General features: G+C 45.0%; 1 protein-coding gene across 2 annotated transcripts in view; it reads right to left on the bottom strand.

Annotated features, from left to right (window-relative positions):
- Nucleotides 1–26,682, bottom strand: part of MTCL2 (microtubule crosslinking factor 2) — a 163,278-nt gene that overhangs the window by 37,401 nt on the left and 99,195 nt on the right. The window contains exons 5-7 of one of the 2 annotated variants that reach the window (XM_068262075.1): nt 22,372–23,607; nt 12,709–12,840; nt 5,778–5,903 (exon numbers count right to left, since the gene is read on the bottom strand). In XM_068262075.1, coding sequence (XP_068118176.1) covers nt 5,778–5,903; nt 12,709–12,840; nt 22,372–23,607 — 1,494 coding nt within the window. The remainder of the gene's footprint in view (nt 1–5,777; nt 5,904–12,708; nt 12,841–22,371; nt 23,608–26,682) is intronic. The other variant, XM_068262076.1, reaches the window with a different exon arrangement.

Here is a 26,682-nt window from a genome sequence, read left to right as displayed (position 1 = left end):
CTTAGACCACTTTAACCACCACAGGCTTACACTTAGAGACACTTAAACAAAAAAAATGAGTTTTACTCACCTAGGGTTTCCCAAAAGCCCCCTGCAGCTGTCCGGTGCCCTCGCCGTCTCCCTCCGATCCTCCTGGCCCCGCCGGCAGCCACTTCCTGTTTCGGTGACAGGAGCTGACAGGCTGGGAACGCGAGTGATTCTTCACGTTCCCAGACACATTAGCACCCTCTATGCTGCTATATGGTATATGATATATGCTATAGCAGCATAGATGGCGCTATTGTGGCCAGGAACGCGAGGAATCACTCGCGTCCCCAGCCGGTCAGCTCCTGTCACCGAAACAGGAAGTGGCTGCCGGCGGGGCCAGGAGGATCGGAGGGAGACGGCGAGGGCACCGGGCAGCTGCAGAGGGCTATTGGAAGCCCTAGGTGAGTAAAACTCATTTTTTTTTGTTTGACATAAGTGTCCCTTTAAGGAGCACAGGCTTACACCCCCTAGTGACCAGACTATTTTTTACAATTTAGTGCAACTTTACTAGTGTGCTGCAGAGCCATACGACTTAGCACACAAATGAAACTCCCCCCTTTTCTGGCCACCAACAGAGCTTTCTGTTGGTGGCATCTGATAGCTGCTGCTACTTTATTTTATTTATTTATTTGTGGGTCTTTTTTTTTATTATTATTATAAAATTGCTGATTTTCTATTTATCCCTCCCCCAAGAGCAGATTGTTCTGAGCCTCTTCAGGGGACAGCCGAGTGACAGGGCTGTCCCCAGTACAGCGCTGCTGTAGATCGCAGCGCTGTACAATGTAAATAGACGGTGGTTTCACCGTCTAACAGTCTGAAAGCGACGGTCGCCGCCCGTAGACTAATGATGGAGCAGAGCTCAGTCACTCAAGCAGGGATGTGTGCGCATGATCCCCTGCAAAACCCCTCCCCACGACTTGACGCCTTTCGGCGTTCGGCGGTTCTGGGGCTACCACCTTCCCGACGCCTATCAGCGTTAGGCGGTCGGGAAGGGGTTAACCATCTAGACATCACAGGCAGAAGAAACAATCCATGCATAGTCTAGCTGTTATGAGAGCCCATTTACAGCCCAATCACACAAGTAGAAAACGGGCGATCAGTGAGCACTCCTGGTGTTCTGGAGGGTCCTTGGCAGGACAGGGTGGGAGTGGCTTCCCTCTCCTTAGGAGAGTATTGATTTTTCACCCAAGGCTCGCCTCATGTTTGCTTTAAGCTGGCCATGCCTTGTTTTTGCAAATGTATAAATCCACTTCAATTTACAATCGATCAGAAATGTTGTCTAATCAATTGTTTGATTGGGCAAGAAAAAAAGTACAGTGTACCGGCAGATTAAATCTAAACTGCTTTATGTGAGGAGATCGCCGGTTCAGGTGGCTATACATAAATAGCAATAAACTTATGCAGCAGTGAATCAGATACCGTGCTTTCCGGCTGGTAAGCTCTATAAACAAAAGACCGTAATTTCCTAACCAGGTAGCACATAGAAACTGAAGTTCATTGAGGCTTTATTGGAAATAGCTGGTTTCATAGCTACTCATGTGTCCATTATTAGAATCGGTCTTTTAGTGATGACATCACTCCTCCCTCTCCTCATATATCACCCACCCCTATTGTTACTTCCTCAAAGCCCTCCAGGCCAGCTCCTCAGTACCTGGCACTGATGGGAGTATCGGTGGAGCTCACCTATCCAACTGCTGGGGGGGGGGGGGGGGGGGAGAGAAGGAGTTGAACGACGGCTTTCCCAAACAGTTTGTTCTTCGGATTTAAAAATAGATGTTGGTAGTGAATGAAAACCAAAACCAAAGAGCGGAACAAGAGCTAGGTGGGATCTCTAAGCTTGCAACTTATGCCACATACACTAGATTTTCTCCATTTAACCAAACATTCATGATCATTCTGGGTGATTTAGTATGAGTACAGGTGTCCCTTGACGTTGCTGACCTTCCCTTCAGTGATCCACAGAGGTCAAGCCTACTCAGCCAACCATTATTGAAAGCAAACTTAGGAGATAATGAATTGTATGTGTAGTACAGCTAAGAAACAGAACATTAGTAGCAAAGAAGAGTCTCAAATTGTTTTCCAGTACAGCAAGAGTTGAGAAAACTTCAGTAATCGATGCAAAAGAGCTTCTGAGCTATTGTACTTTCAATACAGTTCTATTTTCTTAAACACTAAGGCCTTGTTCATAATTTTAACATGACTGTGCGACTGGAATGCAACACGCATGATATCTGCGCCGCCGTGCGCTGCAGATCTAATTCACTACAGAGAATGGGTCAGCGCTTCACTTGCCTGAAAAATGCATACAGCAGTGTGATGTGATAGCGCATCGCACTGCTGCACAGCACATATGATCTGAACGGCAGAAGTGCTGTCTATGCAGTTCTTGCATGTCGCACACCGTATGCGCGGCTGAAGTGCGCATAACAGAACGTACAGTGGGGACGAGGCCTAGCAGCCAAGAAACAGAGAAACTGAAACAGCTTGATATAAAGGTTTTACTGCAGGAACGTTCAAAGGGTTATTAGCTCTGCTCGGTTTACAAAGTGTGGTTTGTAAATTGCATTATACATTGCAAAAGCTATATAAATGAAAATAAAAATATGAGACTTTTCCTTGCTACTAATGTTCTTGGGGGGGGGGGGGGAGGGTACACGCTATAGAAGGGTGGGGGGCAGAGAGCGGCAGTGTGGGGACACAGAGGCATGTCATGAGGCAGAGAACATGCGTCTGTGTCCCATCTGCCCACCTCAGATTCTCTTTAAACTGAAGTGAGAAGTTTATGGAGGCTGCCATATTTATTTCATTTCAAACAATAGCAAGGATCAGCAGGATAGCCAGGTAACTGGTATGGCTTAAAAGGAAATATACCCATATACCACCTCTCACTTCAGTTGCCCTTTAAGGGGCCAGAGCAGTCCGGTCCGGAAAGGGTTAAGAGATGAAGCAACAGGAAACTCACCAAACAGTGACTAAGGCTGCAAAAAAAAACCCTGGCGCAAAGTGGACTTGAATGTGCACAGGACAGAAGGAAAACAGAGAAATTCACCCTGTATGTATTTAGAGAGTTTAGCCTGTTTAATCCCCCCCCAATCTGTGATTAATCACCACTGTAATTTGATCTCTCAGCTGTGTCAGCCGGCTGCCTCGGCAGAATAGCTAAATTGTGAACACAGGATGTTAACTATTTCTGCTTCCATGAAAGCAGGAAGCAGACACACCGCAGATTGATATCAGCTGTAATAAAGAAATGTTTTTTTTCTTTAAAAGGTTATTATGCTGTTGCTTATTTTTAAGAGCAGAAAGTAAGTTCTGAGTTTAGGCCCGCTTTAAGCTCAAACCATTCTCCGTTCTATTCAACCAACCAGATGCTTTGTGCTGTAGATGCACAAAATTAGATGTTATGGGCCCTCTACTCCCGCTTTATCCCCCGACAGCCTGACAAGTTTTAGAATAAAGAATATAATGCTCCCATATTCTCTCAGCCTTGTGCGTCTGAGGCTCTGTCCATCAATCATCCCTTTATGCTAATATCTCCAATAGGGGATGCAAATTACCATAAGCACAGCAGTAAAAACCAACACGGGACATAAAGAATACACAGTGGGCCATAAAACCTTTGTGATTACAGCCGTAACCTCGCCAACTGCCTACTGATGTGACCCCCCAAGAGGGGGGGGGGCAAGTCAGCTGGGAACAGATCTGATCCACGCCTGTCATGCCTAATTCCCATCTGGAGGCGTGCGTATGGCAAGTGTTGTGGGTACTTCTACTTCAACCACAACTACTTCAACCACAACTTCAGCCCCATAAAATGCTATGGCTTTCATGTAATAGCGGCACTATGCCTGCCAATCACTTATAGGATAAAATGTCATTTCAAGCTAGGTTTTTTATATGGAGCAGCAGAGAATGTCTGCTGGGAAAATGGGCTGAAATTTTTGCCAATTTTAACTTGCTTTTTTTGTGCAATTTTCAAATGTGCCAATATTTTTGTTGCTTTCCCATTGGATGAGCTAAAACGGGCAGGAAAGACCGCTGCACTGCTTTGTACTGTGGCGAGCTGCATAACACTAGCAGCGGCAGTGGTGCTATGCATACAGAACTGATTCTTAGGGCCGGATCACACGGGCGTCTAAACTCGGCACTTAAGCATTGGAAGCGCTTTTTGCATTGTTCTAAGCCAGATTTAATTGACTTCTTGTTCTGGAAGCGTTTTGCACCATGGCTAAATGAGATGTTTGCATTTTTTATTGATCCAAAATGCTGGAAATTTTTCTTCAATTTTTCTAAAGATTGCTTGGTGTGTGGTAGACACACCCTAGCAATTTTCTCAGAGTTTCCAATCATTTTTGTCATAATTGGGGAAAAATTGAACATAGAGTTGAGGTACATTGGTCAGATTTTTTAAATGTTACAATCAGTCAGGAAAATTGATTGCAATTCTTGAAGCCACCCTTATCGAATCTGATCCAATATCCAGTACTACAGTTTGGTGTGATTGTAAATGTGCAATTATTCCCCAATAGAGGCTTGAGTCACATACTTGGATCCTATGATGATCTATTCTAAGGCGAAAGCTCTGCACAATGGCCAGGCAATCAGAAATCCTTAAAATGCCAGTGAATAAGGGAAACAAGACTGAATTAAGCCCACAGTGGGCTACATTACCAATCCTTAGCCTCCTGATGCTGCTTGTCTTCAGAGTCCCTCCCATTCCTCTTCATATTCGCCTGGATCCCTCCGTCGAGTATCCTCCTGGAAGCTCCCCCCAGCACTCACAAGCAATGTAGAACTGCGCATGCCCGAGTTCCGAACTGCGTGCGCACGATTATCCATGTGTGCTTTCTTTCACTGCACATGCACAGTTCAGAATCGCTTGTCGCCACTCAAGGAAATTTACGGGAGCATGAGGACAGAAAAGGACCTTGGGTGAAAAAACAAATATTTGCCTAAGGAGAGGAAAGCTTTCCCTTCTGTCCTCTGGACCCTCAGCGTGGGACCCTCCTGCACATTGGGGGCTACACTCCTCTTATGGTACAAGTGTGGCCATGTTGCACCCACATGAGCACAGCCACACCGGCACGATGGGTTCCGGTTTATTGCGCAGGCACAGTAAAGCCCCACTCGTGTCTGTAGAGGAGGGCAGCCCCAATGTTAATTCCAACAAGCCCGTGCAACAAGGGACAGGAGGACAGCGTGGATGGCCTCTATAGGATCTAAAAGAATCCCTCTTCTTGGGCAAGTATGAGTTTTTGTACCAGAGGTTTGCCGAGTACACTTTAAAACCTCACTCCAGGCTCAAATGTTATCATAGACCTGTATAAGCATGTCAGGACCTAGGAACTTGTCAGGAGCCCAGACCCTTACCACTTCCTGCCCACAGACTGTCGGTGGAAAAGGCTGCAATCCTTTCAGAGAGATTTTGTCTGTGCCACACCCCTTCCCAGTCTGAGCAGCACGATGATGCAGCTCAAACTGCAACAGCGCCGCCCAAGTCTGAAATAGAATCCCTGTGCTCTGCGATTGTGTGTTCAAAATTGGACTGGATGAGAACCCTCAGTTCGCATAATAAGATAACCTTTGAGCACTTGGCTGTAAGATGGAATTTTATAGATCTGTGTCTGGGGATGCACTTTGAAAGGAAATAAAGATGGCGGAGTATTTAATCCCCTCACTAAAGGTTTCCTTTAACCTCTGTTATACAGCTGAGTAGTTTGAGCAGATGTGTGTTGTCTACAGACACTGACCTGAGCTATCTTCTGGTTGAAGATCTCCTCGTCCTCCTTCCGTAACTGCCTCTCCTGTGACAGCTGCTCCTGCAGCCCCTGAATGGTCTCATTGGCTTCAGACAGTACCAACTGCAGGTCTTTGATCTGTAAGAGAAGTGCTCAGACTTAAACAGGCTATTGTCTTGTTGCATTCTGAACAGCACCAGTAGCAATGACTGTTCTCCTTGCTGCGAGCTGCACTTGGCTGAATGGTGCACATGGACCCCATTACCTGGTGTTAATTATACACAGATTGTTTACAAAACTTGTGGATCCTGCTCAATACCAAACACCACACAAATACCTACTTAATTCTCCCCTACAGAGTCCTCAGCTTCAGGCGTACCATTGCCTCTCCCTGAATGGACCATAAAGCATCTTCCTGCACCATCTCGGACAACGGCTCTCCTTGTACCCCACCACCCTCCACAAACCTGTCATGATCTGAACACGACTTTGGGATCTACTAAGTTAGAGTGACAGCCTACGCTTCTTTTAGAGTCCAGCCAAGCAATTTTTCTTTACAGGACACCAGAACTGAGAGGGATATGGAGGCTGCCATATTTCCTTCCTTTAAAGCAATACAAGTTGCCTGGCTATCCTGCTGATCCTCTGCCTCTAATACTTTAGCCATAGACCCTGACCCAGCATGCAGGTCAGAGGTTTCTGACTGAAGTTCAACAATCTAGTCCACATGTGTCTAGCTTCAGTCCTTGTTGGCCATATCCATGCCAGTGTTTAGAGTGGATAGATAAATGTGTTTTACTTGATAAGCCACACCTTTCCTGATTCAGTCTAATCTATTTAAAGGATACCCGAAGTGACATGAGCCATATTTAATTTCCCTTTAAACCATACCAGTTGCCTGTCAGTCCTGCTTTATCTCTTTGGCTGCAGTAGTGTCTGGATCACAACCTGAAACGAGCATTCAGCTTGCAGCTGAAGTCAGACTAGATCAGGGATGTTGAACTCCTGGCCAAGGTCCTCACATTTTTGTCACAACTTAAAGGATACCTGAAGTGACATGATGAGATAGACATGGGTATGTACAGTGCCAAGCACACTAACAACTATGCGGTGTTCCTTTTTTTCTTTCTATGCCTGAAAGAGTTAAATATCAGGTATGTAAGTGGCTGACTCAGTCCTGACTCAGACAGGAAGTGACTACAGTGGGACCCTCACTGATAAGAAATTCCAACTATAAAACACTTTCCTAGCAGAAAAAGGCTTCTGAGAGCAAGAAAGAGGAAAAAAAGGGGAATTTCTTATCAGTAAGGGTCACATTGTAGTCACTTCATGTCTGAGTCAGCCACTTACATGCCTGATATTTAACTCTCTCAGACAGAGAAAGAAAAGAAGGAACACAGCATAGTTATTTGTGTGCTAGGCACTGTACATACCCATGTCTATCTCATCATGTCACTTCAGGTATCCTTTAAGCTGTGCCAAAAATGTGAGGACCTTGGCCAGGAGTTCGACATCCCTGATCTAGTCTATAGTCAGCTGCAAGCTGCATGCTCGTTTCAGGTTGTGATCCAGACCCTACTGCAGTCAAAGAGATAAAGCAGGACTGACAGACAACTGGTATGGTTTAAAAGGAAATGAATATGGCAGCCTCCATATCACTCTTGCTTCAGGTGTCCTTTAAGAAATGATAAATGTTATGCCCCATCAGCATCCAATCCAATGACACCTGACAGAGTTCTCCACTAGTTTCTGCGATATAATGCACAGTTTCTGCCACAAAAATGGTTTCAAATCCCCCACCCCTTACAGGAATCAGTAAAGATGGAACGCCTAATCTGCATACTTGTTCCCGATGTGCCATTTAACCCATTGGCAGCTTCAAAGGAGTCATCTCGTTTGAGATAAGTGCTCTGCTTTTGACCTCACCCGGCAGAACTTGTGCTGTAAATCCTGGGAATGCATGGATGTCTCTCTGCTAGCGGCAGATAGAGAAGCTGAAAGCAGTAGTCCTCTGTAATTGTTTCACACTGCCTTCTTGTGACAAGTGGCCATAAACACACATTACAGCGGTACTAAGTAGTAGCAAGGAAATGTAATAAATTAGAAATAAAAAAAAACGCTAAAATAAATCTGCCTAGAGCACTTGCAAGCCCCTAAATAAATTAGCTGCTAAAGGGATAAAAAGTATTACAACCAGAGGATCACTACTCGCTCTGGAACGATAAATCTACTTTAAATAAATGTTGAATCTCGCAGCAAATAATGGCTGTGACACCGAATGTGACTAACTGCCCCGGGTGAGAATTCTGCAGCAATGTGTCATTTTCTTTATGGCACCGACTGTGTAAGATTCATGTGATGTATAATGCGCTCGGCTTACACACGTGGGCTGCTTGTACACGGAGCCATGGCCTATTCCTTTAAGGTTGTGGCAATTAGAGAGTTAATCAGCTTTGCAAATTGATTCAGCTCTTTTCCCAGATATGGATAGTAACAAGGTTGCTAGGTAACCGGAAGAAAAGAGTTGCTAGGCCGTACTTCCTCCGATGCAGCCAATAAGCAATAGTCCTACGTTTCTAGAATTCTGCCCAGCCTGCATGGATCGCTGTTGCTGAGCAGATAAAGGATGTTTTCATCTGTCAGGGACTATTTAAAGCAGCAATTACATGTCAAGCAGCAAGGATACTGCATGCTAGGGTGGAACCACTGAGAGCATGGAAACAGAAGCAGACAGAAGTGTCCCAGAACTCCTTATATATCTCATGGTGGGAAGAGTACCTAGTAACAGGCATGTAAACATGGAGGTACAACCTCAAAACTGTACCTCTAACTGAAGTCCAACAATGGCTCCCTCCACACTTAGCACAACCCTTTGCACAGTGACCAAATAGAATGCAGAAACTGGATAAAAACAGAGGAGCCAAAAAGCATAAAATGCACCAAAAACTGTTTAAAATGGGAGGCAGTGGTGAAATGATCTCCCAACAGAAGACACAAATGATCAGATTCGAGAAATAAACAATACACTCTTTCTTGGAATCCACTTTGCAACACATTTCGCAGGTTGAAACCGCTTTTTCAGGCAATAAGGGAGTAACTGTATTGCATACTCTTAGTGGAGGCACCCAGCGCTAAGAATATGCAATACAGTTGCTCCCTTATTGCATGAAGAAGAGGGTTCGACCTGCAAAACGCGTTGCAAAGCAGAGTGTTCAATAAATATTGTAATGTTTTTTTTTTTTCTACAATCAGACCATTTATGTCTTCTATTTGGAGGCAAGTCCACCACTGCCTCCCATTTTAAACTGTTTTTAGTATATTTTATTATTTTTGGCAGGGCTGTGGAGTCGGTACAAAAATCTTCCAACTCCAACTCCAACTTTATGAAACCACGACTCCGACTCCAGGTATCCAAAATGGCTCAGACTCCTCGACACCGACTCCTTAGTCGAATACTTAACAGGGCTGTGGATTTTGTACAAAATCATCCGACTCCTCAGTTTATGAAATCAACGACTCCGACTCCGGGAGCCCAAAATTGGCCCGACTCCTCGACTCCACAGCCCTGATTTTTGGTGCCTCTTTTTATCCAATTGCTGCATTATCGATTGTTCACCCTTTGCGGAGGGGTGTCACTGCTTCCTTTCAGTTACTACAAAGAGCGATTTAATCTGAGTGGAGTCGGGTTTATCCTCCCCACCTGCCTATGTAGCAGTTACCTTTGCGGTAAACTAGATTTGTGAACATTACTCTATCGTCCCACATATTAGATCTATGCACCCATGTACCAAAGTGAACACCATATTCTTCTCCCTGGGCTCTTCTTACAGACTGTCAGGCAACCTCTTTCGACCCACTTGTGGACAGAGATGGCCATGTCTAGGAAATCTCATGGAGAAGCATGTGATTTGTTTGATATTCTGATAGATTTGCAAAGCTCTGGTTCGCTGTGATCCCATCCAGCTTTCACTTGATCATAACTAGCAAATCAGAGACTTCCATCCAAATCTATCACCTGACCACATGCTTCTCCATGAGATTTCCTAGACATGGCCATGACTACTTGTGGATCAGTTTGCCTCTCTGTTTAGAATCATGAGGTTCATGTTTTGCACAGAGGGCATCACTGTAGTTATTTCAGACAGTTATCAGACTCACGCCAGTCATTAACATGGAGATCGACCACGACCCTCAAAACTATTCTGTGGGGGGAAAAGATGGCATCCACCTCTGGACTGCACTGCTCTCTGGTCCCAATTGCCACCATTGTTCTGACATCTTCTGCAGTACATAGTCGTGGTGAGAGGACAGTTTGAAAAAGGAAAGGAGCAAGACAACTTCCTGGACAAGGGACTATCATCTTTTCTCCCCACAGGTAATTTGTTTAATCCTGATCTGTGATTGGCCTAAAAGTACTCCATATATTAGAAAGCTTAAAAGGCTGGCATCTTGATCTTCTGAAATATGCCAGGTGCAGGGTGGAGGTACAGACCCCCACAGTGTGGCTATACGGCCTCAGCCTGGAAATGGTCTGGGCACTGAAGCGGACTGCAAATTACTGGAACCCAGACCCAGAGGATGAAGGGACATTCAGGATCAGCTGTTATTACCGGAAATTGGCTTGACCAGTCCAGTCTTATTGAAACAACTGTTGATGCATCAACCCAGCTGTAGCTACAAACTCAGCCTTAATATATCGGGGCCTGATTTAGGTATGAGTGCTGGCTGTCCGTGAATGGGGATTGTTCTCAATTGCAAAGCTGGTGGGCAGTACTATGAAATGCAGATAGAAATCAGTGGTGTCACAGGTCCACTCCATGCAAAAACAGTCTATGACCCTTATAGGGGAGTGTCCATTTCTGACTAGTTAGTTGTTTGACAATAAAGAAAACCTGGTTATATGATATGAGCACCAAAGGAGGCCTTCGAGTCTAATGTACTTGCAATGTTCCTCAATATCAGAGTAGAAGTCTTCATATCCCTCTACTTCAGTGTGAACAGGTATATACCTGCCATGTCATGTCTGGACTTGTCAGTTTTCCTGTCCCCGTAGCTTATCCCTTCTACCTGCCTGTATCAGCTTGTCTGGCCTTGTCTTTGCATGCATCAGCCTGCCTCAGCTTGTACTGCTAAATTAGTGTTAGGTCTCAGTCCTTACATCCTCAGACGTTTTTCGTGTACAAACTTGCTGTGACTTGTACCAGCATGTTCGCATGTCCATCAGGGCAAGTCTCCCTGTTGAAAACTCACAGCACAAAATGACTCAAGCAGACAACCAGAAATCAAATGGCTTCCAGGGTGATTATATTTTAGTTTCTAAATCCAAATAGCAGAATGGTTGCAAAATAACCCCCAGCAATCCAACACTAAAGTACCACCTCCCACAAAAATGGTGGTCTTCCCTCCAGGGCTGTGGAGTCTGTACAAAAATCACCCAACTCCTCAGTTTATGAAACCACCAACTCCAAGTCCCCAAAATTGCTCCAACTCCTTATGTCTGACTCCACAGCCCTGCTTCCCGCCACTGTTAATGTGAATGTTTATAATCCTTAGGTGGTTAAGTGTCTACAATAAAGTTTGAAGTTTTGAATCAGGATGATACCATTTATTGGCTAACTTAAAAGAATACGAGTAAGCAAGCTTTTGGCTGTATAGCCTTCACTGGGCTTCAGTCCGGTTTGCTTACAAACTGATGGAATAGACAGCTATATACATGCAACATCGAAAGGGGATATTCTTAATGACATGTATTTATGCTTAAAAAAAAAATCTATGTATCCCCTTTTGATGTTGCATGTACCTAAAGGATTATTAGGAACACCTGTTCAATTTCTCATTAATGCAATCATCTAATCAACCAATCACATGGCAGTTGCTTCAATGCATTTAGGGGTGTGGTCCTGGTCAAGACAATCTCCTGAACTCCAAATTGAATGTCAGAATGGGAAAGAAAGGCGATTTAAGCAATGTTGAACGTGGCATGGTTGTTGGTGCTAGATGGGTCGGTCTGAGTATTTCACAATCTGCTCAGTTACTGGGATTTTCATGCACAACAATTTCTAGGGTTTACAATGAATGGTGTGAAAAGGGAAAAACATCCAGTTGCGGCAGTCCTGAGGGCGAAAATGCCTTGTTGATGCTAGAGGTCAGAGGAGAATGGGCTGACTGATTCAAGCTGATAGAAGAGCAACGTTGACTGAAATAACCACTCGTTACAACAGAGGTATGCAGCAAAGCATTTGTGAAGCCACAACACGCACAACCTTCAGGCGGATGGGCTACAACAGCAGAAGACCCCACCGGGTACCACTCATCTCCACTACAAATAGGAAAAAGAGGCTACAATTTGCACGAGCTCACCAAAATTGGACAGTTGAAGACTGGAAAAATGTTGCCTGGTCTGATGAGTTGATATAGTCAGAATTTGGAGTAAACAGAATGAGAACATGGATCCATCATGCCTTTTTACCACTGTGCAGGCTCATGGTGGTGGTTTAATGGTGTAGGGGATGTTTTCTTGGCACACTTTAGGCCCCTTAGTGCCAATTGGGCATCAGTTAAATGCCACGGACTACCTGAGCATCGTTTCTGACCACGTCCATCCCTTCATGGCCACCATGTACACATCCTCTGATGGCTACTTCCAGCAGGATAATGCATCATGTCACAAATAGCTGTTTACAATAGCTGTAACTCACATTACAGCCTATGGCAGCCCTAAAAATCTTCGGTGCAGCACTCCGACAGATTTAGCCGTTTCGTACATAGTTAGTTGTCCGGTCAACTCTTGATCAGATTCTGTAAAAATCTTGTCTAGTTTTAGTGAAGGGGTAAATCCATCACTACTACCCAATGGGAGAATAACAGATTACTAGCCAGGTTGGTCATTAGTTACTTCTATATGTCTAACTTGACATTATATACACTGGTTTCGGGCACCTACCTCTGCTACAAAGGACTCATTGTCTTCGGGCTGGTAGGTCTTTGAGCCTCTTGTCTGGTCCGCGTTGTGATCGCCGTCCTGCTTCTCCCAGCGAGCCGCGTCCTTCTCGCGACAGTTCCTACACTCAGGCTGCTGCATGCATGGGGAAGGGATGAAGAACAGAACGAGAAAGGCCGAGGGATGGAGTAAAGAAGGAACCAAACCGAAAATAACAAAAACACAAAAAAGAACATATGAAATAAAAGGGCCCAGGACGGTAAGGAAAAAAAGAAAAGGCAGAGGGAGGAAAGAAAATTACATAATGAAAAAAAGGAGGAAAAGAAAGAAGAGTTTGGCGAGGGAGGAGAAAGACAAGGTGGAGAGGAAAAGAAAACACGCAATGAGTAGACACGTGGGCTGGGGGGTTGTTAAGGGAAGAAAAGACAGGGAGAGAAAGAGAAGGGAAGAAGATGTGCAAACACCGGTTATGGTGCCCATGCAGTGAACAGGGGAGCGAGGTTCGAGGGGGAGCGGGGGAGGGGGTACAGGAAGATTAGCACTATAGCCTAGCATCATGCAGGAGAATAGAACTCTGGGAAAAAAGGAGCGTGCATTAACTCCGTAACCACCCTGTTATCTGCAAAGATTGCCAAATACTACATCTATTTAAAGTCTACCTGAAGGGAAAAAAGTGCCCCAAATAGATAGAGGGATGCCTCTGGATGATCCAAAGGCTTCCTCCGACCATCTCCACCTTGCCGTTCCAGCGCTGGGACTACCCGAAGCTTGTGAACAGAGCTTGGCCGCAGTGCACAGACAGTCTGCGTTGGCGCAGTGGCACAGAGCCCAAAAGGCTCTACTTTTCCAACCGAGCCAGAGTGGTGGCTCCTTAGTACCGCGCACGCGTGAGCTGCCCTGCACTTGCCATGTGCAGCTGCACTCGTTCACTGATGGGTGAGAGGCCGCGGACGGTGCCAGCGCTGGATTCGGACGGTGCCAGCACTGGATTGATGGTTGGAAGGAGGACATGGGAAACCTCTTAAGGATTCTCAAGCCTCATCAACGTGGTACTATTTTCAGTCAGATCGATGGATCTATTAGATCATTTCCAACCGGTCCAATCGGATTGCAATACATTTTGCAATAGATTTTGGGTACTTAATGCAAAATCAATCGCAAAATTGATCAGAAACAATTTGGACATACAATGCAATTTCTTATCAGATCACAGTCGATCTGATGGAATATTGTACCGTGTAGATGAGGCTCTCAGGTGTCCATACACTTCTAGATTAGCAGCAGAGTTGACCATCAGATGCCTGTCAGGTCAAATCTGACAGGAATCTGTCTGATGTGTGCCACACAATAGGAACAGATAAGAAAATTGATCGAAATGCAGTGTTGCACCATTCAATCCAATGCAGCCCTATGGACCATAGGCTGGCAGCAGATCGACCCAGATTTTCTTTCCGGACCGATCGAGCAAATCGATCTAAAACAGCCGGAAATCGTTCGATCATGCTTTCTGCTGCATCGATTGCTAGCCGATTCGATCAGAATGGTTGATGGCTAAAATCGACCAGTGTATGGGCCCCTTTAGGCTTCCCTCTACCAAGATAAGTATCTAAGGCAAACCTGTGAGGTTCACAGGACTAAGTTAAAGTGTAATTGTCCAAGAAAAAAAAAAAAAAAATCTGTGTCTGAACGCTGTCTTTTAAATTGCATTATAAAGTAAATCTGGAGTGAAAGGGAGACAGATGATGTCATTTATTTTCTATTAAACAATACCAGTTGCCTGGCATCCTGCTGGTCTTTATGCCATCAGCAGAGTCTCATTCACAGACCTGAAACAAGCTTGGGGCTAAGCCGGTCACACTTGAGTCAGACTACCTGATCTGCTAAATGCTTGTTCAGGGTCAATGGCTAAAAGTATTAGAGGCAGAGGGTCAGGAGGCAATTTTACATTGCTTAAAGCGGAACTGTAGATTGCTAATAAACACAGTGTTTCACTTACCTGGGGCTTCCCCAAGCCCCCAGTAGCAGTCTTGTCCCGCGCCGCTCAACGAGCCTTAATTTCGCCCGCCGCTAGCTAGTTTCGGTTTCGCCGCCGGGCCACTGCACCTGCACGGCTCTGGCAACGTGTATAGCCACGCTGGCATCGACTTACAAGTCGAGGTACGGGACCGAGCGGCAGCGGGAGAACGGAGACTCGTTGAGGAGCGGCGCGGGACAGGACAGCTGCTGGGGGCTTGGGGAAGCCCCAGGTAAGTGAAACACTGTGTTTATTAGCAATCTACAGTTCCGCTTTAAAAGGAAATTTAGAAGCCTCCATATTGCCCTCATTTCAAGTGTCCTTTAAAATCAACAACAACAACAAAAAAATAAAAAACACTTGCTGCCCATCCCCCGTGCTACACCTGACCACACACGGAAAAAAAAATAGTGAGAACATTTTCTCCAAAAGTTTTTTTTTTCTGCTGTGTTTATTCCTGTTGAAGATATTTTCCTCAATTCTACTTAGGCAAGGACCTATGAATATCTTCCATCTGGAGAGGACAACAGTAAACACTTGTTTCCATAATAAAAAATACAAATTTTGCCTTCTGGAACAGGGACCGTACAAGGGGGAAAGTCACTCTGATTTACCAACACCTCTATTTGTACTGTACTAACCATTTACCGTGCTTGATATTTACACTATACACAGAAACCTGGTACCTACACATAAACTTAGAACTTTGCTACTGGACGGACTACAAACTAAACTAAAAAAGTTAAGAAATCTTCTTTTCAGTGTACAAACCTAATGCACGTCCTAAACAAGATACCTTAAAAAGTGTACCAGAGACATTTTAAACTAAAAGTTTTATACATACCTGGGGCTTCCACCAGCCCCATGCGCACAGATCGCTAACACACCGCCGCCCTTGGTCTTCTCCCTCTTCGGTATCGAGTCCTGTAACTTCAGCCAGTCGCAGTCAGTCTGCACAAAAGAAATGCGCCCTCTACGTATCTCTCCGGCAGTCGCTGGAGAGATACGTAGAGAGCACACTTCCCAGATATGTATAATACTTTTAGTTTAAACGTCTCTGGTTTCCTTTACATAACATTTGTCTGTACCAGCACACACTCAAATTACCTTTGTATATCAGTCTAGCACACAGCATGTGCTTTTCCTAGATCAGGCCAATTCTAGGCTGAGCTAATTAGCCTTTTATTTCCCTACCTAAAATACTCTTTGTTCAACTAAACACCTATCTCAGGGAGGACACAAAATCATGAAGTGGATTAAAACTGCAATGCAGAGGAGAGAAAAATGGGACATATACAGTATACCCATCATCAGTCACTCTCCCAGACACTCTCTCTCTGCAAATGACACATAGGTTCATAATAATAATAATAATAATATTGTGGACTTGAATTTCCTGTCCTGGTGACCAACAAAAGTTGCAATAGAGACCAGCAGAGCAGCTTGGGAGGTCACAGATACAGACTTATGAGGAAGTCTCACCAAAGTTAACACAGACAGCAGTAACAAAGTTCTACCCCCTTCCTATTCTATTCAAAACAAAACTGTTTTAGCTGAAGTCCAGCTTCAACACATTCTGATATCTACTATGCATATAACTAAATACAGAATCATTAAAGGGACTCCGAGCAGTGCAGAAACTATGGAAAGATGCATATCATTTTAAAGCTCTCTTTCTCCTCTTTCCAATGATATATAAACCGCCGCCCTACGCCTTTTAGTTTTCTCTATTTTCGCGATTGAAATTGCCGCGGCCGCGAATTCAAACACAAAAATAGAGAAAACTAAAAGGTGTAGGGCAACGATTTAGGGGTCGCCAGAAAGAGAGCTTTAAAATGATATCCATCTTTCCATAGTTACTTGTATTACACAGGGCGACTTTTTCTAAAAGTCAGTAGCTCCATTCAGCAGAAAAAGTCGCCCTGTGTAATACAATGTAACTATGGAAAGATGGATATCATTTTAAAGCTCTCTTTCTCCTCTGACGACATGACGACACCTAAATCGTCGCCCTACGCCTTTTAGTTTTCTCTATTTTCACGATCGAAATCGCGGCCGCAGCAATTTCAACCGCGAAAATAGTGAAAACTAAAAGGCGTAGGGCGGCGGTTTATATATCATTGGAAAGAGGAGAAAGAGAGCTTTAAAATGATATGCATCTTTCCATAGTTTCTGCACTGCTCGGCGTCCCTTTAAACTTCAACAGAAAGTAAGCAGTAGGAAAACTAGGATAGAACCAGACATGAGGTGAGTTACAAAAAAAAAAAACAGTTTGCTGACTTCTTTGCAACGCATAGATTTCCTGGAGCGTTTATTTTACCACTAAAAAGTTAGATGATCGAGAACCTGATAGATTATGTATTGCACTAAAGAAGGCCAACTACTGTATGTGATGGTATATTAGCAATAAAGATTATTGTTTTGAGGATTCACTTTAAAGAGTGTCCCTAAATCCTCAACCCAACTAGTCAGTTTTGGGTTGGAAGAAAGAAGGACAAACTAAAAATCTGATCCTATTTTTTTTTCTAAAGCCCCCCCAACTGAAATTAATACTACAAGTAAGATTCTGAATATAAGCGGCTCAGCCACATTCATTCTATTATGATGGATGCCGCGGGTGCTGCAATGACGGGTTGGAAAGTTGGCAGCTTAACTACTTCTGAAACTTCTAAATGAATAATAAGATTCATCAAGAATTGTTCTATTTAAGCCAACTTGTATGTTAAGCTTACATCCCCTTTAAGCATTGGCATCTTCCAACTGTGCTGTAACACGCTAAACTAAGGAACCCAACAGCTTGCTGTGCCTAAACACAAGTCATTAGTGATCGGCTGTCATCTGAGGAGGCATCTGTCACCATAGGAGGAGGAAGGGGGGGCGCTAGAGCTTCCAATAAACTCAATATGTCAAGTGATGTGTTCAATATGTCCTGCTACAATGATGAGTAAAACAAGCAAACAGATTAGGACAAAGTTACAACAGGCCCGAGAGATCTGCAGTCTGGTGTGGAGATGTAGGCCAAGGTTTGCAGACGCTCTCTAGAGCCAAACATTGGCCAACTTGTGGCATGTTCAGCCGAGTTGTAATATCTCTATATTACTGATAAAGAGGAAAGGAGAGATACTGAGAATCCCCCATGAGGAAATGGACCAGTCCAAAATCTCTTAGAGCTATCAGATTTTGACTGCCTATTGTAAGCGACAGCAACACCGGTGAAAAGTGATTTACAGTGCATGTTACTCTGGGAGAAATGAACAAGTTATTAGTATTTTAAATTTTGCCATTTTTCGCGCTAGTGGTCCTTTAAGAATAGTATAAAAAGAGGTGAATGGAGCAGCGCATCGGCACAGGGGGATATCCAGCGGCGTGCTATAAATCTATACAAGCAGTGCTTTTATCCAGCTAATCTTTTATGTCTTCTAGAACAAAGAAGCGCCGTCAGAGTGTAATGCATTCAATAATTAGCAGCGACTGCAGCCCGGGGGCACGGCGGGTCTTGGGTGAATGGGCTGAGACGCCGTTATTGCAGTACAAGCATTTTACTGCTGTAAGCCAATTACACCTCAATCGGCACAGTCGTAAAACGTAGAAAGCGGCCTCCATCCAGACTGTGGTTTGTCAAATACACCCGTCCCTAAACAGATGCAGAGAGCCCGGGTCACATGAAATAATACACACATCCAGGGTTCATCACTGCTTTATCACTGCCATTGGGGAGTGCTTGTGGGATGGATGGAGGGTGTGAAGTGGAAAGGATGGAGGAGGAGATTAAAGCAGTGATAAATTGCAGTAGACAGATGTTACACGGAGGTGATATAGGGAACTATTGATTTCCTTGTGCACTGAAATTATCCGCATCTCTTACTGCCAGAGTCGGTATCATTTATTCTTAAAGGACCACGGTTCCTAAAACTATTATTCAAAAAGCATTTTTACACATTCATATCTGTATGCATTTTGGATAAGCGTGGCTCTGTAATATTAACAAGCTGACACATCACTGCATTCCAGCAGTTCTGAAGGGGTTTAGTTTTCAGGAACAACAAAGGACAATTTGCATATTCAGCAGTGATGCATTGTGGGAACATACCACTCCAATCTGAATTATCGCAAATACAGTGTTTTAAGAAGGCAAACTTTTGTTTTGCATTACACATTCCTATACAAGACATGCATTTGCCCCAGGGTAGAATGCACTATAAATTACTTTGTTTTTCGGACTATAAGATGCTCCTGTCCATAAGACTCACCTAGGTTTAGAGGACAAAAAACAAGGGAAAAATATATACTAACCTGGTGCGCATCTTGTGGATTATGCCCCCTTTGCATCTCTTGTGTCCCCCTTCTGTCCTCCTGTGTCTCCCTGGTGTCCTCCTCTATACCCCTTTGTGTCCCCCTGTGTCCTCCTCTGCATGGGCACAGTACAGGGAGTCCCCGACACTGCAGCAGGTTGGAGGTTCATATTGGTAGGCATTCACAAGTCAGGAACTCCCTGCATTTGGACTGTTTCCTGTAGCGTAGATCAGGGGGTTGGCCCTAGAGCTGAGCAGCCGCAGTAGCGGCCATGCGGAGTGCGCAGCCGCGGCCAGAGCCGGCGGCCATCTTTATACAGGCAGCAGAGCCCGACCCTGGCCGTGGGGTCGTGAGCCATTCGGGGGGATATTGAGAGGCGGGCACCTGGCGGAACGGCACGGAGGGCGCGGACGGCGTCCTCCGTGTCCACCAAAGTTATACAGGTATCTAACTTTTTTATTTTTTGAGGGAACATCTGGCCTCGGAAGTCCTTTAACCACTTAAGGACCCACCCTTTACCCCCCCTTAAGGACCAGCGCTGTTTTAGCTGATCTGTGCTGGGTGGGCTCTGCAGCCCCCAGCACAGATCAGGGTGCAGGCAGAGCGACCAGATCGCCCCCCTTTTTTCCCCACTAGGGGGATGATGTGCAGGGGGGATTTGATTGCTCCTGCCTGCCGGGTGTTGCGCGGGGGGGGGGGGGGGGGCACCTCAAAGCCCCCCTCCACGGCGAAATCCCCCCTCCCTCTCCTACCTGGCCCCCCTGGTGATCCGGGCTGCACAGGACGCTATCCTGTGCAGCCAGTGACAGGCTGTGCCCTGTCACATGGCGGCGATCCCCGGCCGCTGATTGGCCGGGGATCGCCGATCTGCCTTACGGCGCTGCTGCGCAGCAGCGCCGTACAATGTAAACAAAGCGGATTATTTCCGCTTGTGTTTACATATAGCCTGAGCGGCTGCTTCCTGATTAATTAGCCTGCAGCCGGTGACACAGAACTGCGTCGCTGGTCCTGCAGCTGCCACTTTGCCGACGCACGGTATAAGCGTGCGGTCGGCAAGTGGTTAAGGACCAGGGCTGTTTTGAATGATCTGTGCTGCGTGGGCTCTCCAGCCAGTAGCACAGATCGCGTAAAAGGCAGGGCAATCAGACTCTCCCCCCCTTTTTTTCCCCACAAGGGGGTTGACCTGCTGGGGGGGGGGGGGGGGGGGTTAGCAAGCCCTCCTTTGCTGTGCCCCCAAATGTAGGTCCCCCGCCATTCCCTGATGACCGTGCATTGTAAATCTCACCTGCTCCAGTGACTCCTGGTCTCATCTGCTGTCATCCCCGAGTGCCAGCAGGTGTGTGTGTGTGTATGACATCACACAGGCGCCACGTGGCATACACTCAGTGCGCTGCCGGTGCTTGAGGGAGACAACGGAGTAGACCAGGAGTAGCTGGAGCAGGTGAGATTTACAATGCACGGGTTACGAAGGGGTGGGGGGGGGGGAGCATAATATTTGGACGCGACCATTCAGCATCACAAGGCAGATTCCTGTGAGATTTCAAGCTGAATTTGATTGGGAACTGGCCTGTGGTGTATAGGCAGGCAACAGATCTCTCTCTGATCAGATTCCATTCAGAGAGAGATCTGTCCCTGAGTCAATCTGCCCATACATAGCTAGCTGTAGCATGGGCACCTTTAGACTGCACACAGGTTCTAGATTATCAGAAATGAATGCCCATCTCTAATCCCCACATGCACGCTCTATAAGAAAGCTTCCCTAAAATGTACTAGTGTGCTCGGGGGATGGTACATGTGCTGATACAGAGCTGAGCCACTTTCCATCTACAGGCTACTGCAATGCAATGTAGGCCACAGTGAAGCCTTAGGCAATAATATTGGTATTCTGCCAAATGGAAAAAGAGTGGAGCAGCAAGCGTGAAATGCTCATTGATCTGGTGTCCTCTTTACCGGCTTCTCTGTGGCTTTCACTCGCTCTGGTATTCACTCTTGCTGGGGCATTAGGACATAAGTTCTGGATAAAAACATCCAGCGAGTCTGAGCATCTTTATTCCATAAAAATGATGATGGGACAAAGCAGCCAATCCTCATGGTTCCACCAATGAGAAGAGGACTCCATTACTGCTCCCTTGTCACGTTCCTGATGGAGCAATTTTGGGTACCTGGAGTTGGTGGTTTTATAAATGGAGTCTGAGCTGAAGTCAGGTAATTCTTGTACCGATTCCACAGCTCTGCTTCCAACTCCACAGCCCTTGAAGGGCTATGGAGGGGTATAAAAATCATGAGACTCCACCTCTGACTCCAAAAAGTGTTCAGACTCCTTGACTCCACAGTCCTGGGTGGAAGTACCATCACAGCAGTATTCTCTAGATGACAGGCTTCAATCTACTGTCTTACCAGCATTTACTGTTTTGTGATAGTCACATTCAAATCTTATGCATAATATTTTACCTTTCCAAGTCTTTTTCTAGTTCCAAATAAGAGCCCTTCCTTGGCCATACATACATAGATTTCCCCAGGAAGATTCAATTATTCCGATTGGACACATTGGCTTGGGTACACTTTAAAATAAACCGGAGACAAAGGATAAAGATTTACACATACCTGGGGCTTCCTCATTCCTCTGCAATCTTGCCCAGTAACTTTGGGAGTTGGGGCTTACTGCGTATGTGCGGCCTGGCTATGCGCGCACCCCTTCACGCTCCTGTTGCTGTGCCGACTGGCCGAATTACTGGGCCAAATCGCGGAGGATCCAGGCAGTGGCAGAGGACGGACCAGCGTTAACTGGGCTAGGGGAAGCCCCAAGTATGTATAAAACTTCTCTTTCGTCTCAGGTGCACTTTAAGAAAATGAAGTCTGTGCTGGATTTATTAAACAAAAATTTGAGCCGTAGACCACTTACAACTCACTCAAGGCTAACCAATAACTCAAAGATAAAAGATTAACCTTTCATCAAACTTTATTATGGACTGATGTGGCCCAGGCAAGGGCTGAAAAAAGAACTGTCTTTACTCTTCAGTAATAATCTGCTGTCATGGAAACAAGTACAGAAAATCCTAACTTGCTATACGCAAGTGCTAGGCACCTGTCATGGTGCCAGCAAAGTTTGATACCATATACACTACTCTTGTCTATGTTATCCTCTACTTTACAAGTGTTTATGGAAAAAAGGTCTATATTTTGCACACTCAAAGCACAGAGTCCTACGTTGGTGTTATTACCATGCAGTCACTTCGTGATTAGTAATTTAGTATAAGTAGGTTAAGGTTGGGTTTAATAAAGCGGGTAAGGCAAGGCAAGACATTCTTGCTATAGGGAAAGAGGGAAAGGTTTGGCGTGGTAATGCATGTACCACTCACCTGTAAACTGGAGACGTTCTCTTTTTTGGAAGAGTCGTTCGAGGTTCCTAGACAGGCTGTGTCTGGCAGTGATGATAAAGTATCCGCCTTTCCTTTGTAAGGCTCTCCAAGGGCATCAACTTTCTTGGTAAAACTAATAAGTTCTGGTTGTAACATCCCAAGTCGACTAAAAAGGGCATTGATCAATTTGAAGTCATTAGGGACTTCACTATTATCAATAGCATCTGCTAACAAGAGGTCACCACAGTCGTTATTTGTACAGAGCTTGATACCTGATGGAAACCCGTTTGCATCTGCAGTCAAAACCTCAATCGCTTTACTGATTAATTCCACCTGTGCTCGAATGCCAAACAGACTTTCCAGCACTTTTAACTTTGGTAACTTGGACGGGGATGTGTGACCAACTTCTGGAGATTTCTCCTTCCCTAGTTCCTTAGACTCTGTACTGTCCGTTTCCCCACCTATTGGTCCTTCTCGCCATAGAGGTGTTGGAACACAAAGTGCAGAATCACCCGCTTCAGCATCTGTTTCCATGACGGGTTTTGTGGTTTGACATGACGCCAGGTCATAGCGCTGAAGGTTTGACAGAAGTACTCTATTTTCATACTGGAGTTTTTTCACTTTGCCGCTGAGTTCACTGATCTGCAATTTGGCAGTGGTGAGCTCCTCTTGAGAAGGTTCGCTAATGACAGAACAGCTGTCCTCTGACAAAGTTATGTCCAAGTCATGGTCAGACTTGTATTTATTGAGCTCATTCATCAGCAATTTGTTTTGGTCCTCCAGTTCCATCATAGATCTCCTGAGAAGGTCGGCTTCTTCTTCTACAAACTGCAGATGCCTTCGTAGTTCTACAAAACTGTCTGCCGACTCTCCAGACAAAAAAGAAAATCTGGAATCTTGGCCATGTTCTCTATCAGCGTGAACTTTCATCTCATCCATCTCAGCTCTTAAACCTCTATTCTCAACCTCAAGCTCTACTGTCCTTCGACTCAATATGTTGGCCTCCTCTTCAACCAGTTTTAGGTGGGACTTCAGCTCGGCTTCTCTAGAATGGGAAGTGTTGGCCAGTTCCTCAATGGACAAAGAACAATCCACGTCTCCATACATAGACCTGTACTTGTTCAACTCATCCTTCATGGTATCATTATCCTTGGCTAGCTTTGTTAACTTCTTACACATTAAGGCAGACTCTTCCTTCGCAAAGTGTAGTTGACATTTAATATCAGCACTATCCTCCTGCAATTCAGAAAAATAGGGTTTATAATTACTTGGCACATCAAAAACTATTCATAAATTATTTGAACTAAAAACTAGTACAACATAAAAACCAAATATTCACGTTTCATGAACGGTGTCTCATATCTAGGCAAACATCTGTTTTACATCAAGGCAAATGGACATCCAAGTAACATCTGATGAGAAGTGTATTCCACCAGATCTTAGGAGCTTCACACAAGAAAGGTATTTGTTAAAATAACCTTGAGAGTTACCGAGTAACTACATACTTTCCTTGTAAAATAACATCCTTTTCCTACCTTTACCCTGACTCACTGAACTGATGGGCCATAGGGATAAATTTTGATGGAAACTTTCATCCAACAGTGGACAGTATGACTTCTGATCTAAATTCTGATGGTCTTTGTTTTTCGCAAACCTGCATGTCCCATCAGGAAGCTGGGTTTGCAAATGTGGTCACCATGGCATACTCCATCCTTACTGGCCAGCTGACTTCAGGTAATAGGCGCCAGGCTGGGCATTAAGGGATGGACATCAGTTTGCGAACCTATGACATGGCAGATGCCATCTCTAAAGGGTGGCTTCACTAAACCACAGATGGATGTGACTTTCCCTAAGGAAGGCTAGTATGTGGATAGTATATCAGGAGTCTGTGACTTTGAATCTTTCAGGTTGTTCTGAATAAAAACAAAAGGTCATCTAAGTCACCCAGCTTAGACTTGGCAGAACGGTCGGCAAACGCAAATTGCTAGTTTCCAACTTTGGAAAATTCACTCTGCATACTCTGTTTAGGGCAGGGTTGCCATGAGACCATCCACAATATCCTGTCTTGCTGCAGGAGTAGTCAGCTGCATAGGGCACGAGCCGTTATGGGGTTTGTTTTTTTCAACACCTGGTCTAAGGCCAGTTTCACACCGTAAGGGATGAAAAACCGATCCTGTATAAACTGGAAATCATGGTAGTGGAAACAAGAAGAAACTTAACTGCATCACAGCTTAACTGTGAGTGCGATCAGGTTTCTTCGTGGAAAAGGGCCCTTACCCACTGGACCCTGCAATGTTCTACCTCGTGTCTGAAACACTGTAGACTGACATCGTTTTATACACACGTAAAACGTTATCAAGCTAAAATGTTTTCCATTAATCCCCGGAGTTTGCAAAACCAAACCCGAAAAGACTGAGGTTTCCTCAACAAAAATAGAATTTCCTTTCAAGAGTAAAGCGATCCATTAAATTAAAGCAACAAACATGAAGCTTTTGATGGCAGAAAGAGGGAGCCCAAAATAGATGTGAAAATGGTGACCTTTAAATAGCACAAATTAAAGAGAAAACACGTGCTTGAGAGAGGCTGGAATGGCTGGGCGTTCCGCTAGCTCTACTCACTGCGCCTCTATGGCAGTTATCACTGTGTGGTTTGTTTAAACAAGCTGTTAGTCAACAGGATATGCTGAAAAGAGAAAACTATTCATTTCTGGATATGAAAAACCTCATTCCATAGAAGTTTCCTCTGAGGCATAATCCCCCATGCTACATTCTCCATTAACCCTCTGCGCTCTCCCAGGGTACGACCCCCCATACTATAGTCTCCATTAACCCTTTGCGCACTCCCAGGGTATGATCCCCCGCGCTACATTCTCCATTAACCCTTTGCGCACTCCCAGGGTATGACCCCCCACGCTACATTCTCCATTAACCCTCTGCACACTACCAGGGTACGATCCCCTGCGCTACATTCTCCGTTAACCCTCTGTGCACTCCCAGGGTACGATTCCCATGCTACATTCTCCATTAACCCTCTGCACACTCGCAGGGTATATTCCCCCATACTATAGTCTCCATTAACCCTCTGCGCACTCCCAGAGTACGACCCCCATGCTACATTCTACATTAACCCTCTGCACACTCGCAGGGTACATTCCCCCATACTATAGTCTCCATTAATCCTCTGTGCACTCCCAGGGTACGATCCCCTGTGCTACATTCTACATTAACCCTCTGCACACTCCCAGGGTACGATCCCTTATTCCCGGACTATACGTTGGTCAGAGGAATGCCTCTATCTCAACCCGATATCCCCTCTGATTGCATTTACATGACCCCCTTGTTAAAAAGGTAAATTCTGAGATGCTTCACCTCTCATGTCACCCCCCACCTCTCATAGGTGTACTGATATAGCTCTATTCTAACCTTTCTGGAGTGGTGTAGCTCTGGCCCTTTAAAAACCACAAATTCTTTGGTTTTAATTGTTTACTCTGATCACTGATTGGCCCACAGCGATCACAGGATCAGGAGCTAATGAAATCTGTAAGTAACAATCAGCTGAGTTTGGCAAGTGTTTGTGTGAGCAAGAGTAGTAGGAGCAAGCGAGCTGGTGTAGTAAAAGCTACACCATGTCAGGCTTGACCAACTACATGTCCGCCATAGATTTAAGTACAGGCGGTCCAGTGAATATGGAAGTGCACGTTCAGATATTTCTTTCTTGGAAGGGATCATTTCACCCCCTTATTAATATTGTGTAACTATATAGCAATGACATCTCCCACAGCCCTTTGCAGTGTATGTATCCGATTAACTCACTGGGAAGCAGAATCGATTAAAGCGGATCCGAGATGAAAAACTAACTAACAAGTAACTTGTCTATAGATCTTATCTAAAGTTCAGATAGTTTACACAGCATATCTAGCTGCAAACAGCTTCAAACGTTTATGAGGATTTATTCCTGTGATACAATGAGGGCAGCCATGTTCTGTTTGTCACATTGTCACAGGCTGAGGGCTGGAGATGCTATCCGCTCGCCTGTGTGTAAATTCAGTCACCTCTCCTCCTCCCTCCTGCCCTCTGCAATCTCTAGCTAGTAACTTCCTCCTCCTCCTGCCCAGACTGAGCTCCCATAAGCCCTTGCTACAGTGCCAAGGCACAAAAGGAGCTGTGGGCGAGGTTTGTTTAGTTTATAGGGAATTAGAGTATTAAAAAACAAAAAAAGTATTTGGCTTGAGGAATGCCCTATAAACAATATGAAAGGAACATAATTATGCAAGGAGTAAAAGTTTATCTCGGATCCACTTTAAATTATGTG

Source organism: Hyperolius riggenbachi, chromosome 12, assembly GCF_040937935.1.
Source record: "Hyperolius riggenbachi isolate aHypRig1 chromosome 12, aHypRig1.pri, whole genome shotgun sequence".
In the NCBI taxonomy this organism is placed as follows: Eukaryota; Metazoa; Chordata; class Amphibia; order Anura; family Hyperoliidae; genus Hyperolius; species Hyperolius riggenbachi.
This window is presented reverse-complemented; position numbering and strand designations above follow the sequence as displayed.